Source organism: Miniopterus natalensis, chromosome 17 (assembly GCF_054644295.1).
Source record: "Miniopterus natalensis isolate mMinNat1 chromosome 17, mMinNat1.hap1, whole genome shotgun sequence".
Taxonomy (NCBI): domain Eukaryota; kingdom Metazoa; phylum Chordata; class Mammalia; order Chiroptera; family Miniopteridae; genus Miniopterus; species Miniopterus natalensis.
Genome location: NC_142097.1, coordinates 23975183 through 23995343, shown reverse-complemented (window position 1 = coordinate 23995343; position 20161 = coordinate 23975183). Strand labels below are relative to the sequence as shown.

The following is a 20161-nucleotide window of genomic DNA, read 5'->3' as shown; positions in this document are numbered from 1 at the left end:
TGTAAGTCAGGCAGCATGCAAAAAAGAAGCCAATAGGTTCTTGTCGTCAGGAAGTTATAGAGCAGAAAAGTCACAGAGAAGTAAGCTGGCAAATGACAACACAGGGTTGTACATGTGTGTCTTCTAGGTAAGAAATGGGAGTTTAGAGCTGGGGTCACTGACTGGAAGACTTGAAGAGAATCTTATGAAAAGGGAACATTTGTGTGGGTGCTGAAGATCAAACAGGAGCTTTGCAGGTAGAAGGGAGGAGGAAGGGAATTTCAGGAAGTGAAACAGGAGCAGACTGTCACGGTGTGTTCCCGGCATGGCAGAAGTGTTGGTTGGCGAAGGCACAGATTCTGGGTCTCCCGGAGGGAGGTGTCGGGGAAAATAATGAGAGACGGCATTGGAAAGGTGGGTTAGCGCCACAGGAGGAAGAACACCCACTGTGTTTAGTATCCACACTCAGCGTTTAGGAGTACATCCTGTTGGCCATGGGCATTAACTAAAGGCCTTTGAATGCATATGTGACATGGTTGGATTTGTATTTTAGAAAGGTGACTGTAGTTTTTGAATGGAGGCCCATCATCATCATCATCATCATCACCTACTATTAGGTCTTGTGCTGAGTGCTTTATATATATTGTACATCTCTCACCACACACTTACGATGTATGCAGGGTGCTGTCCTTGCCATTTTACAGATGAGGAACCTGAGGCACAGAGAGCTAAGTAACCGGTGAGTAAGTGATGGAGCTGGTGTGTGGAATGCAGCAGTCCCGCTCGAGATTCCACGCTCTTGGCCGCTGTGTGTCTTCCCTCTCGGCCTGGGAGTGTTGTTCTGACAAGACTGAAGTGACCCTCGAGATCAGTTGTGTGCGAGATTGGTGAGAGGGATGGGACCCGCTTACTGAAGTCTTGAGGCCACGAGAGGAGCTGATTGTAGAGCCTATTTTCTTAACTAAAATACTATTCTGTAGACTGGAGATACTTTGAAGGCAGGGACAGTGGCTGGGAAGCTATGTGGTGTTCCACGGGAGTGATGAGGGCCTCATTTCTGTCTTAGAAGGTGTCATGGTTGGGGGGCAATAGAGTAGAGGGGCATATCCTGCATTTCTCATCACATCATTCAGTTTTCTGGGGACTACTATCTGGATGACACATCAGTCTCCACGATAAAACTAATGTTCTTGTTTTTAAGGTAACTGGAATGTCCTAATCTTACCCTTCACTAATAGCGAGCAATTACTGAATGCCATGTGCCAGGCATAGTGCTAAGTATTTTATGCACACCTTCTTTCTTATTTCTTACAACCTTATAAGAAATATTCTTATGCCTGCTTCCTATACAGCAAAACTGAGAGTAATGATTTAAAGTTACACAGTTAGTGAACGATGCTCATCTAACAGCAATACCTCACACTTATTAATACACCTCAGTATTTTTGTAGAATTAAATTTTATATTCTTGTAAATTATGTTCACTCTTCTCCCCCCCCCCCCCCATTTATTAATTCATTACACAAAATGCCTAGCACCATGCTGGGTGCTAAGCATATAGAAATAAACAGGTCAGATTAGGTCCTTGTTGTCAAGGTGTTCATTCTTGGGGGAGACATAGAAAAAAAATAAGCAAATGAATAAATAAGAACTTCAGACAGTGACAAGTGCAAGAAGAAAATAAAACAGAGTAAAGCGACAGAGAGTGCCTGGGAGGTAGTGCAGGGAGCACATCTGCATTGGTTAGGGTGGCCAGGAACAGTGTTTGCCAGGTGGTTGGAGTACAGAGAAAGAGCAGAGCCGTGGGAGATGAGACCAAGGGGTAGGCAGGTGCCAGGCCGTGTGGGACTCTGTAGCTGGCTCTGCAGAATTTAGCTTTTACCCTAAGGGCATTGGAACCCACCGGTAATTGATGGCAGGGAGTGGTGAGATGTGATTGTGTTTCATGGAAAATGAACTGCATCGGGGCCAAAGTGGAAACAGGCGTAACAAGTGCGTGGCTCAGGTGAGAGGATGAATGCCGATGCCAGTGGGTGATGAATGGGTCAGAGGTGGTAGCGTTAGGCGGCATTTTTCTAAGTAGAGATGGTAGGTCTTGCTGATCAAGAGAGTGGCCAAGGACCGTGTTTAGGTCTCAGGTTTACTCATAGGTGAGAGGGGACCTGAGTCCCAAAGCTGCTGTTGAGCGTAGGAGGGAAGGGGCGAAAGGTGAGTTCAGTGAGCTGCCCGAAGCCCACGAGAGGGAGTGGGGGTGAAGATTTGTGATGCTCCAATGCACACATGGGCTCACTACTAAGTTCCTGGACTGAGATAAAAGGCCGCTTTTATGTGTGTTAGTCACAGTTTATTGTGATCCTCTGTGACTTACCAACATCCATCTCCCAGCAGCTCAGTGCATTTCTGGGTTGCTGTCAGGAAAACCTTCCCATGACGGCACCGCCGGCGTCCGCAGTCATGTCAGTGTTGGGAGCTTTCACACTTCAAGGCAACTCAGTCTTCTTAAGTTTGACGGAGTGCTTCATTCCTTCACAAAAGCAGGATACAGGGACCTTTTCAATTTGTCATCCTAATAAAAATGCCTGTAAGTAAAAACATTTGGTCTTTATTTCCTGAATTGCGTGAAACCTTGTAAATTTCTGGTGAACTCCTTTATAATACAGATGGGAAGGGAGAAAGGCTGGTGTCAGGACTGCCATTGACATCAATCCTTTCGTTGCAGAAAGTCCACTTCGCTGAGCGTGCGGGCAGAGGACTCTGAGTTTGGGTTGAATGGCAGACTTTGGGGCCCCTTACCGTTGCATCAGGATATTTTTTCCATTGTGTGGTTATAGTTAAAACTGAAAACTACTCTCAAATTGGATTTCTTTCAAACAAAAGTAATTTTGTTTTGCCCCTTGAGGACAGCTGATGCTGGCTATAGTTGGGTAGGCGTATATGACCTAAAGGGGGTAACCCTTCTGTCCTGTGTCACTGGACATGTATGTTCCCGTTCCAACATGCCAGAGTGGGTCTCACAGCATGCAGTCATGCATCGCATGCAAGCTTAGCCTAGCTTCTGCTGGCTGGTTTTTCTTAGGGATCTTAGGCTTTCAGTTTAATTCTCATGTATTATTGTAAGCTATAGAATGTGCACGTAGTAGCAGAGAATTATACCCAGTTAAGTAGGATAAATATATGTGTTCACTAAAGTGAGCCCGGTTGGGAAAGTAGATGTTCAATGAGATTTGAATAATCATGAAGGAAAGCAGGTTTCTGAAGTCAGAGTTATGGTTTTGGGGATAAGCCAGTAGTTAACAAAAAAACCACCTGCAGTCAGGTTTCCCTGGCACAGCCCACTTTACATGGAAGGTTTTTAATGTTTCTGGTTCCTCAGCTGGATTCTGGCAGGCCTAAAACGTTGTCATTCTCTGGCTGTCACCTCCAAAGCTCAGAGACTAATCCTCCCCCACCCCACCCCACCCCACTCCACCCCACCCCACCCCACCCCACCCCACTCCTCTGATTACAGGGAGTAAGTGAAAAGTCTGAACAACTGGTTCACTAAATAAACTGAATTTTAAAAGGCAGTAAGAGTTTAACAGTTAGGGTCCAGTCCAGAGACTAGAACCATACCCATTATTTGCATGGAGTGAATTATATATGAAGAATTGTAAACCAGGTGGTTAGGTAGGTAACTAAAAGGATGGAAAAGGCCCTGAGATATCACAAGTGTAGGACATGCAGAAAGCCCTAAGAGGGATAGTTTCTTTAAAGGGAAGAGAGAAGGTATTAAAACTTAGGAATTTGGAGAGGGGGTTGCTCTGTGGGGCTGAAACTCAGATGTTGCAGGAGCACTGGCCGGTTGGTGCTGCTGTGACTCCCAGGCGGTGCAATGAAGCTGGTTCTACAGGTGCTGGGAAAACAAACAGCAAACTAAATGTAGGTGTCGCCGTGGAAAGCCAGGCAGACCTGACCGCAGACGGTTTTTGGTAATTTATTGACCTATCTCCATATCTGTAGCTGCTGTAATGAGGAAGTGTTACTGGGGTGATCATCCTGGGAACCCCCAGCATACGGGAAGCCCAGTGAGGCAGAAGGAAACAGAAAGGAAGGAACAAGTCCCTTCTTCCTCCCCCAGCTCTGTCGTTTCCCTCTGTCACCCCCTAGTGGCAAAACCTGACACGGAGCCGCTGGCAAAGCCATCCCGTGGTTTGCAGAGCACCCTCAAAGCATCACAAAGCTAGGTAGGGAGGGCGGGTGTGAAGCTGGGAGACAAGAACTTAACAGTTGGCACAAAGAGGGACTTATTCGGAAACCCGCAGCTTCCAGAAGGGCCATCTTTAAGCCAGCGGAGCCTGCCCGCACCATCCTTTATGTTCAGTCCCGTAATTCCATTGTCTCTTCATGAGTTTTGAGTCAGAGTTGGGTTCAGGTTTTAGTTGTTACTTATGAGCTGTGTGACTATAAGCAAGCTGTTTAACTTCATTATCCACCTACCTGTTTATTTACTTATTTAGTAAAAACACCTGATTGAGATATGATTGACCTACAAAAAGTTGTACATATTTAATGTACATAATTTGATGAATTTGGAGACAAGTACATATGCGTGAAACCATCGCTACAATCAATGCCATAAACATACCTATCACTTCCACAGTTTCCTCCTGCCCTCTTTTTTGTGTGATAAGGACACTTAATATCTATCCTTTTAGCAAATCATTATGTATACAATACTGGATTGTTAACTATAGACACTATGAGGCACAGTAGAGCTATAAGACTTACTTATCTGGCATAACTAAAACTTTGTAGCCTTTGACTATCACCTCCCTATTTCCCACAGCCCCAAGCCCCTGGTAACCACCCTTCTATTCTCTGCTTCTGTGTGTTTGACTATTTCAGATTCCTTACTTAAATGGGATGGTGTAGTATTTGTTCTTCTGTGTCTGGCTTATTTAACTTAGCACAGTGTCCTCTAGGTTCATCCATGTTGCTGCAAATGGCAGGATTTCCTTCTTTTGTAAGGCTGACTACTATTGCATTGCATGCAAAGACTACATTTTCTTTACCCGTGGTCCGCAGATGGATGCTGATGTTGCTTTCACGCCGTGGCTATTGTGACTAATGCTGCAGCGAGCATGGGAGTGCAGATATCTACCTGATTGCAATTCATTTAGTCTCCTGTAGGCTTAATTTACTCATCGACAAAACCAAGACAAAAATATTTCACAGGACTGATGTAAGTATTAAATGAAAGTAGGTCCATGTGACGTTTGCTTGGCTTGTGGTACAGCAGATGACAATGGGCAAGGGAAGGAAAACAAGAGAAGAAAAGTAAGCACGGGAGGAAATATCCATAGTTCCTATAATCCTTTCTTTCTGACTGATGGCAAGGCTGTAGTTCATATGTGTAACTCCCTTCTCCCACTACCCATTTGGTATTTTCTTTGCCCTCAGCCAGGACCTCAGCTGGCTGGGGTTCTTTACCCTCTGAGGGTGATTTAAATCGTTTCTGAGAGATCTGAGTCCACAGTGGTGTACCGTCTTTTTCAGGTTATCAGTAAATGTGTTAAAGTAGTATATGTTGACTTCAAAAGCCCCCCAAAAAAGCCCACCCAAAACTGTGCTTTTCTAAGTGGAGATAGTTCATAGTGCAACAATATTTCTTTCACCTTGGGAATGAAATCTCAACAGGTTCTAGACAATTTGAGTCCAAGAAACTTCGCTGAGGTTGTAAAGTCCTTAATTTTTGTGGGGTTTCTCTCCTAACCTGGAGTCCACATATGTTTTACTAAGACAATTAGCATGATGTCATCAATGTAGGGTACTGATAGGATGTTGTGTGGTGTGTCAAGGTTATTAAGATCTCTCCTGAGTACATTATAACAGAGGGCAGAGGAGCTGACATAGCCCTGAGGCAACACTTGGAAAGTTACTGTTAGTCACACCAGGTAAGGGCAAACTACTTCTCATGGTCCTTGCAAACCGATATGGAAAAAAAGGCATTTTTCAGTTAAAAGCTGCATACCAGGTGCTGGGGCTGTGCTGCTTTGTTTCATTAAAGATACTCCATCTGGAACATCAGTTTCAATTGGGGCTGCTACCTAAATTAGTTAAAAAATAATAATAATTATTATTCTGTTACTCTCTAAGATCTGTCTACTCTTTCCATAGGACGAGCAAGTACATAAGTGGAGAGATGGTAGATATCACCACCTGGCTTTATTCAAGCCTCTGATCATGGCGCTCGATTTCCAAATTTCCCCATGGAGATAGTACCATTTTTGGTTTACTACTCATGTGACAAGGAGACCTTCCTTGGCCCTCCCTACCATATGAGCTTTGCTAATGTGGGATTCTGCCAATTGTCAAGCATGAGTATTCCAATTCTATATCCACAAACTGGGGAATTGATCTCTGGACCGACTGGGTCTACTGGGATTAAAATGTGGGCTAAGACTTTAACTTTGACCTGGCCACCATAAGCCACCACTTTCATTAGTGGGCTGAAGTAACATTTAGGGTCTCTAGGAATTCATGTCAACACAGTGTCTAATACTCACTGTGGTAGGCAGAACTCTTGTTCCCAGGAACTCTGAGGCCTGGTTTCACACCTATGAGTACATTACAGAACAAAAGGGACTGTGTAGATGTAATTAAGGTTACTAATTAGTTGACTTTAAAATAGAGTATTCTGGATTATCCAGGTGGTCTGAGAGACAATAACTTAACACAAAGAGGGACTTATTCTGAAGCCCACAGTTTCCAAAAAAGCCATCTTTAAACCCGCTGAACTACCCCACTCTTATTCTTTACATCTAGTTCCTTAATTTCATTTTCTGTGAGTTTTGGAGTCAGAACTGGGTCCAGACTTCAGTTTTTTTAAGCTTCACTTAGATTTATTTTCCTCGTGTACAATCCAGGATAACAAAGTCTAGTTCATAGGACTGATACAAGTGTTACATGAAGTGAAATTCACATGAAATGTGTTTAGTATGTGGCACAGCATATGGTCACATAGGCCCCTATCTTTCCCCTTCAGGTGTGTCTTCCCCATCACTCTCCCTCCTTTTCTGCCCCTCGTTTCTTGTCTTTTCCATTGTGTCCTTTTAATGTTTTTTCCCCTCCTCTATTTTGTGTTTTTTTCTTACTTTTTCCCCTCCATCCTTTATTACCTAAATCTACCCCCCCATATTTTCTCCTATCCTTTTTTGTTATCTATCTAACTCATATTATCAATGACCCTCAATAAAAAAATGCTCCCCACTTTTGCTTAGAATTTGTAATTTGCAGTTGAGGTCCTTTTTCATCATTGAAGTGTTTATGCATCTGAAATCCTCTCAGGTGTCATATATAGAAAGTTTCCATTTTGTATAGCGTAGCAGTTAGGAATGTTTTAGATTTCCAGTTTTGGGAAAGCCAACAAATATCGACTTGATCAAAAAACTTATTCTTTTCTCAGGTAGGTAGGTGCTAGCATTGGTTTACAGGCTCAACTGTGTCAGGATCAGCGGCCCTTCCATTCTCTTGCATTTTGTAGCTCCAGGAACCATATCTGTGTTTAAAGTTCGAGGGAAAGTCGGGGTGAAGAGGAAGTAGGAGCACCAGCAATGCGTGCTCCTTTTAATAAAGGAACGCTTTCTCAGAAACTCACAGCTGGCTTCTGTTTAGCTTTCATAGGCCAGTCCTATGTCTCTCTACTTCTGTAATTTATTTTTCATACTATAGGCACCTGCAGGGCACGGTAGGCAGGACACACTGGCAACTTTTTATTGCCTCTATGGTTTTGCTCTTTGCAGAATGTCATATAGTCGGAATCATCATATGTAGTCCTTTCAGATTGGCTTCTTACATTAAGCAACAGTCATTTAAGATTCTTCCATGTCCTTTTGTGGTTTGATGAATCATTTCCTTTCATCACGCAATAGTACCCTATTGAATAGATGTACCAAAGTTTGTTTATCTATTTACCTATTGAGAGATATTTATGTTGCTGCTGATTTTTGGCAGTTATGAATGAAGCTACTATAAACATTCAAGTGCAGGCTTTTGGATGGACATAAGTTTTCAACTTTTGGGGGTAAATACTGAATAGTACAGTCGCTGCATTGTATGGTAAGCCTGTGATTAGCTCCGTAAGAAACAGCCCAACTGTCTTCCAAAGTGACTGTACCGTTTTGCTTTCCCACCATCAGTGACTGAGAGTTCCTGCTGCTGCACCAACATTTTGCTAGCATTTGGTGTTGTCTTTGCTTTGGATTTTAGCCATTATTAATAGGTGTGTAGATTGACCTTTTTTTAACTCACTCATTCCATTCCATTTAGAATGATCTTCAAGGCCCACTTCAAAGATTACCTCCCTTGTGAACTCATCCCTAGTGCTGCCCCCAGGACAGCCCTCGCTGGTCCTGAGGTGCTCTCTTCCTTTTAGAAATCCTCTTTCTGTTCCTTCTGTCTTCTTCGCAGTTTACGTAACTAAGATACTATCTCCACAGCAGAGTCCATCCAGAGCTCCTGCACAATGTCTGAGGGTTCCTGGGCCATTACTGTCTTGTCACCCCCCAACCCCCGCTCTGTCTGGCTCTTGGCCTGTCTTCATCTTCCCTTGAGTCAACCGAGACATGAAACTCAGCTCCTCCTTTCGCAGGAAAGCCAACCACCCCAAAGACTGTGTGAGTGACAGCTTAATGCGGAGGGATCAGAGAGAAATACTCATGACCTCCTGACTAGGTCTCTCCTTCTTTTTTCTCCTCACTCTCTTTCTGCAGGAAGAAATATTTCTCTTTTTTGTCCATGTGGAATTGTTTAACATCCTTTTTTTTTAAGCTTTTGGGGTTGCCAACATGCATGTCCCACATGGGTGAACTTATTGTAAGGTGAAATATCTAGACATGTTGGTCACAAAAGTATCTGTCCCTCAGGTAGAGGGAGTTTTTTTCCTACCGACTGCTAAGAAAATACAATTTATCTCATCACATTGTATGTAGTTCTTTTCTTTTCTTTTTTTAAATATATCTTTATTGATTTCAGAGAGAGGAAGGGAGAGGGAGAGAGAGATAGAAACATCAATGATGAGAGTCATTGATCGGCTGCCTCCTGCACCCCCCCTGCTGGGGATTGAGTCCGCAGCCCGGGCATGTGCCCTGACCAGGAATCGAACCGAGATCTCCTGGATCCTAGGTCGATGCTCAACCGCTGAGCCACGCCTGGCCGGGCTGTATGTAGCTATTTTCACACATGTTCTTTTTCTTTCTGGATAGTAAGGTCCTCAAGAATAAGGCTTAATTCTTCATCTTTCTGATTTACATGATCCCTGTTTTAGAAGTGGTCAATAAATTTTTATTGAATGAATACACTGTATGGCTTCAGTTTCTTTTAAAAAGAAACAAGTGTATTTCTTACAAGTCGGCATTCTTGAACTATAAGCAGTTAACCCATTTTATGTACAAGTAGAGACACTGACCAGGATTTCGTTGCCTAGTATATAACATTTATTAAGAAATGACAGAAGACACTGAATCACAGATATAATTAAATAGCCAACAGGAAAGATCATTATGATCCCCCCCAAAAGGGATAGAATCAGATGTTGAAATATGGAAAAGACTAGTCTACTTCTTAGAAGCTGAATGTTGGTTGAAGAGCTTCCATTCTCTCTGGTGACATCTGAGGAATGTCACTTGGCTATACATGGATGCCTCTAATGTTGGGAAATTTTTTAGGTAAACAGAAGCTAAAAATAGATCACAATGCAGGAGAAAATAAGTCTTGTGGACAGTTCTCAATGATGAAATCCACAATATGGCAGTAATTTCCAACCCTGCTGGAAAATCAGGAGTAGTATATCCAAAGCAATTTGATGATCAGCAGGGGGGCTCACAGCATTTCTGGGACTGAAGTGGAGAGTCAAGGTGTTCATTGTAGAGTGGAATCAGAGAGAACTCATCTGCTTGGTAGCCCCCATCACAGAAACCCAAATAGAAGTCTAATAACTTGTTAGTGGTTCAGGGGTTGTTGAGGAGATAGATTGTTCAGATACCATGTCCTGAGCAATTGAGAATCAGCAAACTGGCATTTAGCAGGTGGGCTCACAGCAGTAGCAGCAGCAGGCTGGGCGGCAGCAGGACTGTCCACAGTAGGATGGGCGGCAGCAGGAAGCCTGGGCATGGTGCAGCTGGCAGCAGGTTGGGGGGGTGCAGCTCACCACACAGCAGGGGGGCACGCAGGTGTCCTCCACGCGGCAGTCAGGGCGGCACCACCTGGTGCGGCAGCTCACGCCTCCACAGCAGCCACCCTGGCCACAGCCAGTGCCACAGCAGGTCCCACAGCCTGCCCCGCAGCCGGTCCCACAGCAGCTGGTCTGGCAGCAGGTTGGCTGGCAGCAGCTGGGCTGGCAGCAGCTGGGCTGGCAGCAGCTGGAGCCACAGTTCCCAGCAGTGGAGCAGCTGGGAAATCCACAGAAGCTAGTTTGACAGCAGGCCATGGTGTCAGGAGTTGGGTTGCTTGGCAGAGTTTGGGTGGTAGGAACTATGTCGGGCCTTTTATATACTCTGGCCAGCTGCTATTTATACAATTCTTAAGATACCTTCCTTGTTTTTGTTTAAATTCGTTCCTCAGTGAGCCTCTGATTGGCTTACATTGAAAAATGTATGACACATTCTGAGCAACAGTTTAGAAATTACTTTGTTTTATAGTGTCATTTGGACTCCTCATATCAGTCTTCTGCTCTTTGGAATAGGTTTGTGGTTTTCCATGTTCAAAGAGTCCTCCTATTTTTGTCCATGTCAACACATATGCTTTATAGAGGCATTTATTCCACATGACACTGTCCAGACCTCCCAGGCTAAGGATAATTGTGCGCTTTTTTTTTAAACTATTATTTTTCCTTCTGGATATATAGACTAAATACTCTAGGACATCAGGACATCCACTGAATTGAAAGAGTACCTTCTGCCATGTATAATTCCCAAGTTATTTACTCCGACATCATGATATCAAATTCCCATTATAGTTCCTTTATTTCAACCAATTTGAAATGTGTAAATGTTACTTGTGTTTCAGGCAAAAAATCCTTTTTTGTGAACCAAATGAGATAGTATGTATGAAAGTATCTAGCAGAGTGCTTTACTTCTGGTAGTACCTGAATGTTGACTAAATATGATTTTGAATGGGTGGCGTAAAAGGCATGATTCCTGGATGCCTGTACCACTTAATAATGATTTAAGTAGAACTTTCAAGCTGAGCACCTCTCATGAAGGAGTCATTACTGTCAAAAGAGACCAGGAAATGCTGAATTTTTTTTCTGTGCTTGGTACTTGAACCAAGGCTCAGGAAAAACATTTGGGAGTTATGACATTTTGAAGAATACACTGCCTTTTACTTTATTCTGCTACTAATTAGATGATAGAGGTAAGTGCTGGGAGCTTGTAAATAACTCAGCAAAGGCTTGTCTTAAAGTATCTGATATCTTGTCATGTTGTATTTTGTATATTGCTCTCAAATACCTAAGAATAATTGAAAAATTAATGGGTAAATGGTATTTTTGGTCTAGATTTGTGCTGACTTCTTTATTTTATTTTATTTTTCTCCTCGCCTGAGGATATTTTTTCCATTGCTTTTTCAGAGAGTGGAAAGGGGGGGGGGGCGGAGAGAGAAAGAGACAGAAACACTGATGTGAGAAAAAAACATCGATTGGTTGCTTCCTGCACGTTTTCCGACCTGGGCCCAGGATTGATCTCTGCAACCATAATATGTGCTCTGGACCAGAATCAAACCCAGGACCTTTCAGTCTGCAGGCCGACACTCTAACCACTGAGCTGAACTGGGTAGGGCTATGCTAACTTCTTAAGAGAACATCTTTCAAATTGGATTGCAAAATGCAAAATATATAGTTTCATATTTCTAATGCATTTGTCTGACAAATGGCGATGGTGGAACTCATTGGGCATCTACATAGCTGTCTATTCTAATTCCATTTAGACCAATGACACACCTTATACATACTTATAATAAATGGAGGGGAGTACTTGGAGTTGAAGCTTAGAGATCAATTTGGGGATCAGTAGGAAGACTATAATAGGATAAGGCATAGGAATTAAAACCTAAATGCTCTTGGAAAATAGTGTCTGATAGACAGTACCTGGTACATATTTTAAAATCCATTTAGTCATTAATACAATTTCTTTAGGTACTGGGCATGCATGAAGGAGAACATCTAGTATATTAAAGGGAAGGAGATTAAAAATGATAGAAGCACATCTAGGTAGAAATCCCCTAGCTTTGATCAACCTGAAAATTTTAGCTGAAATTGGCCTTATTGGTTTAGACCTAATCATAATAGATTGGAGCATGTAAGTATTTGAATAACTAAAAACATTATTTAATGCATGGAACATTTCATCAGCTGTGGATGGAAGCAGAATATATCTATATTTAATCTTTCTGGTTTAGACTTTATGCCTTAGAGTGCAAATTCAGTTTCTTGAATTTCGGCTAAAGGTGGACAAGCTAAATGATAGAAGGAAGAAAATGAATCAGTTTGCTTAACACATTTAAACGTTTTATTTGAAATTTACAGAGAATATTCAAGGAGAAAGCAGACCTGAAAATGTGTGGGGATCAAGAGGTAGGGAGGAGAACAGAGCCATCACTCGTTTGGCCCTCTGATTGATACACATTTTCAGTGGGCTAATTCAGCAACTCAGGAGGGCCCTCAGACTTATTTCTCAGCGGCTTAGAAACATCCTGATACTTAGCATCCAAGTAAAGTCCACACTTCTTCAGAGATCAAGGCAGTTTTCCTGTGCTTCCCTTTTCATTCTTGAAGTAATCAGCAACCTCCCTTTTAGCAGGTGGGCTCACAGCAGTAGCAGCAGCAGGCTGGGCGGCAGCAGGACTGTCCACAGTAGGATGGGCGGCAGCAGGAGGCCTGGGCATGGTGCAGCTGGCAGCAGGTTGGGGGGGTGCAGCTCACCACACAGCAGGGGGGCACACAGGTGTCCTCCACGCGGCAGTCAGGGCGGCACCACCTGGTGCGGCAGCTCACGCCTCCACAGCAGCCACCCTGGCCACAGCCAGTGCCACAGCAGCTGGTCTGGCAGCAGGTTGGCTGGCAGCAGCTGGTCTGGCAGCAGGTGGGCTGGCAGCAGGTTGGCTGGCAGCAGCTGGAGCCACAGGGCCCACAGGAACAGCTGGGAAATCCACAGAAGCTAGTTTGACAGCAGGCCATGGTGTCAGGAGTTGAGTTGAGAGGTGTGTTGTTAGGAGATGTTTTTGAGTTTTGGCTGCACCTTCTACATCTTGCCTTTTATATAGTCCTTTGAGACACCTAATTCCCTAAAATTTAGCATATTTCCTTGACACTATTTGCAAAGTCAGTCTCTGATTGGCTAATACCTGAGTTGTTTAGAAAGTTATAAATAGCATTTCAATGGCCTGTTTTGGTCATTGCTCAATTAAGTCTCATTATGTTTCGTCTTTGCCCCGTGGATCAAGTGAAGGCTCATTTTGGAAGCCAATCATGGCAGCTCCTCTTTATGTTAGTCACATGAGAGACAAAACTTGAGCCAACCACTGCCCTGGCTTGCTTTGTCGAACCTGTCCTTTGATAACCTTTAGGCAGAGTTTGTTTAAACTGAACGTATCCTTATAGGTGGTCACTCAGTTAGGACCATGATTTCATAAACAAGTTGTCTAGACTTGGAATAACTAACAGTAGTGTCATCGTGAGTGCTCACTTGATTCATCAACATAGAAATATGCCTCTCTGTGGTCAGCGCGTACGAGTTATAGGGTCCCCAGGGCTCTCGAGGGCATTTGTCTTTGTTGTCAATGTACATATTCCCAACTGAGACTCTTGATGACTTTAGCTTGTAGGCTGTTTTCTGATTGTACTAAGTAAAAATGTATGCTAGCAGTGAACACACATTTTAACAAGTAAAACAGTACAAAGGCATACATACACATATATCTTCTAATTCAGTAAAGTTGGGGTCTCCTATATATATTTATTTTTAAACAATTTAATTGTAGTAAAAGCCACATAAAATTTACGATCTTAACCATTTTTAAGAGTACAGCTCACCCAGTATTAAGTAAATTCACATTGTGAATCCTTTTTATTTGCAAAGCAGAAACCCTATATCCATTAAACAGCTTTCCCATTCTCCCCTCCCCAAACCCTTGGCAACCACCATTCTACTTTGTGTCTTGATGAACTTCACCACTCTTAATACCTCATACAAGTAGAATCATACAATATTTGTCTTTTTGTGACGGGCTTATTTCACTTAGCATAATATTCTTAAGAGTTATCCATGTTTTAGAATGTGTCAGAATTTCCTTTCTTTCTAAAATTTTATTGTTGACACTATTACAGATGTCCCCTATTCACTCCTGCTTTGCCTACCTCCACCCAGCCCCACCAGCCTTCACCACACTTGTCTGTGTCCTTGGGCTACGTATATGTCCTTTGGCGAATCTTTTCACCTTTTTTCATCCAGTCCTGCCCGCCCCCACCCCCTCTGCCATCTGGGATATTCCTTTGTATGTATGCACTACAATTTGTTTATCCATTCATTCATCAACCCACCCTTGTTTTGTTTTCACCTTTGGCTATGTGATTAGTGCTGCTTTTAGTTTGCAAACTGGCCGACATACCCAAAGGGCAAGGAGAGACCAAAGAAAGAGGCAGACCCTCCGTATTGTTAGGTGGAAGGTTTAAAAAGCAACAAACAACCAGTACTGGCGAGGGTGTGGAGAAAAGGCCACCCTGGTACACTGCTGGTGGGAATGCAGACACCTCTAGGCCTAAAGCTGTGGCATTGCTCCACCAGATCATTCGTTCCTTAAGGGCACCATCTGCCTGTCTGGCTCACCTCGGTTTCCTAGATAGGACCTTCCGCGCCATCTGCGTGTAGTCGCTCGGTATGTGCTTGTTGAGTTAAAGAAGGAATGAATGGTTAGCAGTGTATGGTAATGAAAACATCCAAATCTGCCTCCTACCAAAGTCACTGTCCATTTGTTTTTCTCAGCTGGAGCTGTTAGGTAGTGATACCTGGAAGTGGTCAGTAGTTAGACTCAAAGGAGTAAGGGGACAAATGTGTCTTCATTTCTGTTCTGTTGTTCCAGGCATGTTTTTGAGATTGGATCAGGTCTCTAGTTAGTGCGTCGGGGAGATTCTTTGCTTACACCTTACCCATTATTCATGCTTTCTAATTACTTGATTTTTTTATTAACCCTTGAATGAATAAAGCATTGCAATTTTAACCAAAGTAATACTCTTTTTTTTATGCTCACCTAAGGATATGTTTATTGACTTTAGAGAGAGAGAAGGAGAAGAGAGAGAGAAAGAGAAAGAGAAAGAGAAACAATTGGTGTGAGAGAGAAGCACCTATCGGTTGCCTCCCATATGCACCCTGACTAGCAGTCGAACCCTCAACCTAGGTATGTGCCCTGACCGAGAATCAAACCCGCAACCTTTTGGTGTACAGGATGATGCTCCAACCCACTGAGCCACCCGGCCAGAGCCAAAGTAGTATTCTTTTTTTTTTTTTTTTTTAAATATATCTTTATTGATTTCAGAGAGAAGAAGGGAGAGAGAGGAAGGGAGGGAGAGAGAGAGAGACAGAAACATCAATGATGAGAGTCATTGATCGGCTGCCTTCTGCACACCCCCTGCTAGGGATCAAGCCTGCAGCCCGGGCATGTGTCCTGATAGGGAATCAAATCTCGATGTCCTGGATCCTAGGTCGATGCTCAACCCCTGAGCCATGCCAGCTGGGCCAAAGTAATATTCTTAATAAAAAAGAATACCTTCAGTTTTGTTCAGTTCTAATGCCAAGAAACCGGGAATTAATCCTGATCCTTTCCCCAAAAACACCCAAATTTGTGAAGTATTCTGTGATACTTGTGTTTAAATGTGTATAAATTCATCATATATGTGTATTTTATGTAAATGCATGTATATGTATAATAAATATATAGTTCTGTTAAGTATACATTTTAAGCCAAAGTACTTACGTTGATTCTAAAAACAGAGCAAAATCTTTGTTATCCTCACTTTCAGTTTAGAAACTGGGGAAGAAAAGTTTTTGGAGTAAAAATCTACATCTAATTCAAAGCATATTTCCTCAGAGAGGCTTCCCAACTTGTAGTTCTGTTGGTTTACTCTGCAAGACCGTGTGCACATGGCACTGAGCATACACTACCAGTGTTTGAAGATTACACAAAAGAGCATCCCTCTAACAGATATGGAAAAGTAACTCATATCCTGGTGCTGGATTCAGAGGTCCTGACTTCTGTAGCTCTCTGGTTGTGAAAGCACTGTGTGAGGTCAGGATATGGTCACAGAGTGGTGCCATCTCTGAGGCCCTTGAACTGCCTTCGCTGGATCTTTTTATGGGGATTAACCTCCATTGGATCTGATCAAATTTCCTAACAGTGTGTAGGAAGAGCAGTGTGCAATAGCAAAACCAAATTAAAATATGTTGCATGATTTTCTATGAAATAAACATCATGAGTACACTCAATGAAGAAAAAGAGATATGTCTGCTGCACCAGGTAGATATAGTTTATTAGACCTTGGTATAGCATTCCTCTTTTATGAGAAGTTCAGTTTGCAGGATGGTGGAGTATAGGAGGTGAACATATCTGAGAAGTACAGATAGTCCTTCCACAGCCTTGGCAGCACTGAGGCCTGGAGCGTGGGATTGCGTACTTGCTGAAGGTCAATCGCAACGCAAATTGGTTTTCCCATTTCTTGAGAGTTAAATTTGTATTTTGGTTGCCTCAGTGGGGAGACCAAGGTCTGTGAGGGAGATAGGTCTGTGAGGCTCAAGTATCTGGTAGCCCCACAACGAAAGCCAAATAAAAGTTCGAGAACTTGATCTGGGGGTGTTGAAGAGATAATTAGCTCATGGATTGAGTTGGAAGTTGAAACTTCAAGTTGAAAATCAGCAACTTGGCTTTTTAGCAGGTGGGCTCACAGCAGTAGCAGCAGCAGGCTGGGCGGCAGCAGGACTGTCCACAGTAGGATGGGCGGCAGCAGGAGGCCTGGGCATGGTGCAGCTGGCAGCAGGTTGGGGGGGTGCAGCTCACCACACAGCAGGGGGGCACACAGGTGTCCTCCACGCGGCAGTCAGGGCGGCACCACCTGGTGCGGCAGCTCACGCCTCCACAGCAGCCACCCTGGCCACAGCCAGTGCCACAGCAGGTCCCACAGCCTGTCCCGCAGCCGGTCCCACAGCAGCTGGTCTGGCAGCAGGTTGGCTGGCAGCAGCTGGGCTGGCAGCAGCTGGGCTGGCAGCAGCTGGAGCCACAGGGCCCACAGGAACAGCTGGGAAATCCACAGAAGCTAGTTTGACAGCAGGCCATGGTGTCAGGAGTTGGATTGAGAGTTGGGTTCCTTGGAGAAATTTTTTAGTTTTGGCGAAGACTTCCACAATGGGCCTTTTATAAGCCTTGGCCAGCTATTATTTACATAATTCCCAAAGTCTCTTCCTTGTTTGTGTTTAAATAACTTGTTTCTAAATTATAATTGCCCTGTCCCTGAGTTATTTGTTCAACCTTCTGATAGCTTTAAAAGTTGCTTTTATTTGGTCTTCAATTAGGATTCTTTACCGGCCAAGTAGTCATTAGCGTTCAGAGTATGTAAGCCCTAATTTCCCATATTTGTTACAATTTGCCCATTGCCCAAAGAATAATTGAATGATACCTCACCTTTGAGTGTCAGTATTACTCAATGTTGACCCTAATAATTGAGCTCCTGGGTTTCACACGGCATTTAATTCTCAGCAATGTGGCCTCCAATGTTGACAGCTGCCCCTCCTCTACTCTTTCTTTTCTTCACTTTGCCAGAGAAGCAAAGTGACTCAGCTGCCCAGAATGGAGTGGTTTCGTTCGGGGCTGGGAACTATGGATGTTCCCATTTATGAAGCACTTATGTGTCCAAACAGTTCTGAGTACTTTGCTTGCATCAATGCATTTAATTTTCACAGCAATCCTATGGGGTAGGTATCATTGCTATTCCATCGTCTATATGAGGACACTGAGCCACAAACATTTAAGTCATTCACCCAAGTTCACACTAACAAATGGTGAATCTGAAATGTGAACCCATGCCATCTGAGTCTAGACTGAACTCTTTAAACCATTATAGTCAGTTCCCTCTTTTCCATGTAAGCAGGTGCTCTAGGGAAAATCAAAGAAAATTTGCCCTCTTTCTTACAGACTTTTGGAGAATAGAGGGAGGAAAGATGGAGTTGAGGGTGGGTAATAACATTGGTGATTATAGATTTCTCTGGAGATTTTATATTTTTAAAAGCTATATAATAAGTATATTTCAAGAAAATCTTAAGTGCGGAACAAGTTAACCTACTTGACTTGTGACTTCATCCAGTCTTTGATTTTAGGATACTCTATAGATTTAAATGTTCTTTTCTTAAAATGGAGATACAATTGACATGTAGCATTGTATTAGGGGTGTTTTTAGATTAAAAAATTTTTTTAAATGTTTTTATTGATTTCAGAGAGAGGAAGAGAGAGGGAAAGAGAGAAAGAAATATCAGTGATGAGAGAGAGTCATTGATCGGCTGCCTCCTGCAAGCCCCCTACTGGGGATCCAGCACGCAACCCAGGCATGTGCCCTGACCAGGAATTGAACCGAGATCTCCTGGTTCCTGGGTGAACGCTCAACCACTGAGCCATGCTGGCTGGGCTAGCAGGGTATTAGTTTTAAGTGTACAACATAAAGTGCACTCAGGTGTGCCACCACCACACTTCTCTCCAGTTTCAGCACCCCAGAGCACTGCCCAATAACCTCTCAGTAATCGCCCCTCATTCCCATCCACCTTGAGCTGTTGGCTCACCGCTTTGATTTTAAGACCCCAGTGATTTCATTTGTTTTTAACAGAAGCTCCATTACGTATCTTTCATTTCATCGTTTCATTCTAGAACTCTCTCTGGCGATCAGAATAAAAATAGGGATCGTGTATGCCAACACCACATTGGTTTAAATCCATCCCTGTAATGGACATTTATTTTCTACCTCACAGTAGATGAAAGAATTGTATTGCTATTATAAAAACTTCAGTTGAAATTCCCTTTAGTCATCTTGTGAAACATATTTTGAGGAACACTGGCGTTATAGGATGTTAGCTGGTGACAAGTGAATAGAGGTTAAATCAGCCTGGGAGTGATGGTGATAGAGGTTGCTTTTTGCAGGACATCTCAGCCACTTTAATATTCTAATGTGCTTTTTATATATGAAATGGTAACACATACAATAGTTGACCATTGGCTGTCTTTTCTTTTTTGGGCATCTAAACGGATTCATTGTCACCTGTTTAGGAAATGACTTACTACCCTATGCCTGGAAGGGACATTATAAGTAGTAAAACTCCATTCGCTCATTTTCCAGGTTAGACACAGATACCCAGGCAGGTGAAGGGATTGCTCAAGAATTCATAGATTGTTAGTTACAGGGTGGGATCTGGAACTCAGGATGCCTTTACATCTTATGTATTATTGTAAAATCTTGTGTTTACTGTCTTTCCAATTATGCATTACCCCCTTTATACCCTTGCTGATAGAAAGAATTGTACACAGAACCATATATGAATGAAATGAATCGATTTGGCAGTGTTTTCAAGAAGCTAAATGTCATAAAATTCCTTTTTGTAAAATTGACCTTCTGCAACACCTAGCGGCCCAGGGGTGGGGAACATCCCGCCCAAGGACCGTATATGGCCCCCGAAATCATTTGGTCTGGCCCTACCAAGGCCTCACCAAAGAGAAGCAGTTCCAGCCATCACATTAGGGGTGAGTTAATTAAATGTTTGACCAAATATAGCAGGCTAACTTTTTAGTTGATAATTTTGTATGGCCTGGGAATGATGTTATAAATATCCAAATGGCCCTTGGCAGACAAAAGGTTCCCCACTCCTATCAATTGCACATTTGAGGACCTTAAGAAATAGTTCATAAATACTGATGTATTCTTTTAATCATATATTTTGGCTGCAGAATATTGGACCATTTAATACAAAACAAAGGAAATCCACCTTTTAAAAGACCATTATTAAAAGGCACAATAATGAAAAACCATAGTGCTACGGCACATTTATCGAGATTTTGAAAAATCCCAGTACCCTAGTGTTAATAACAAGTTCCAAAGAAAAGAACTATTCAACAATGACCTCAT

General features: G+C 42.9%; 3 protein-coding genes and 1 long non-coding RNA gene across 4 annotated transcripts in view; 1 reads left to right on the top strand and 3 right to left on the bottom strand.

Moving 5' to 3' along the window:
- LOC148091263 (uncharacterized) overlaps positions 1–20161 on the top strand; it is a 291917-nt gene that overhangs the window by 143266 nt on the left and 128490 nt on the right. The gene's annotated exons all lie outside the window — the stretch shown is intronic.
- On the bottom strand, positions 10037–10444 carry LOC107538745 (keratin-associated protein 1-4-like). Its single transcript, XM_016215072.2, has one exon. It carries the CDS (start codon positions 10442–10444, stop codon positions 10037–10039), a length of 408 nt encoding a protein of 135 aa, XP_016070558.2.
- LOC107538744 (keratin-associated protein 9-3-like) lies at positions 12806–13189 on the bottom strand. Its single transcript, XM_016215071.2, has one exon. The coding sequence runs from the start codon at positions 13187–13189 to the stop codon at positions 12806–12808; it is 384 nt and encodes a 127-aa protein (XP_016070557.2).
- LOC107538740 (keratin-associated protein 9-3-like) lies at positions 16930–17334 on the bottom strand. Its single transcript, XM_087826597.1, has one exon. The coding sequence runs from the start codon at positions 17332–17334 to the stop codon at positions 16930–16932; it is 405 nt and encodes a 134-aa protein (XP_087682723.1).

Coding starts and splice junctions, on each gene's coding strand:
- LOC107538745 (XM_016215072.2), bottom strand. CDS start 10,444: ATGGCCTGCTGTCAAACTAGCTTCTGTGGATTTCCCAGCTGCTCCACT.
- LOC107538744 (XM_016215071.2), bottom strand. CDS start 13,189: ATGGCCTGCTGTCAAACTAGCTTCTGTGGATTTCCCAGCTGTTCCTGT.
- LOC107538740 (XM_087826597.1), bottom strand. CDS start 17,334: ATGGCCTGCTGTCAAACTAGCTTCTGTGGATTTCCCAGCTGTTCCTGT.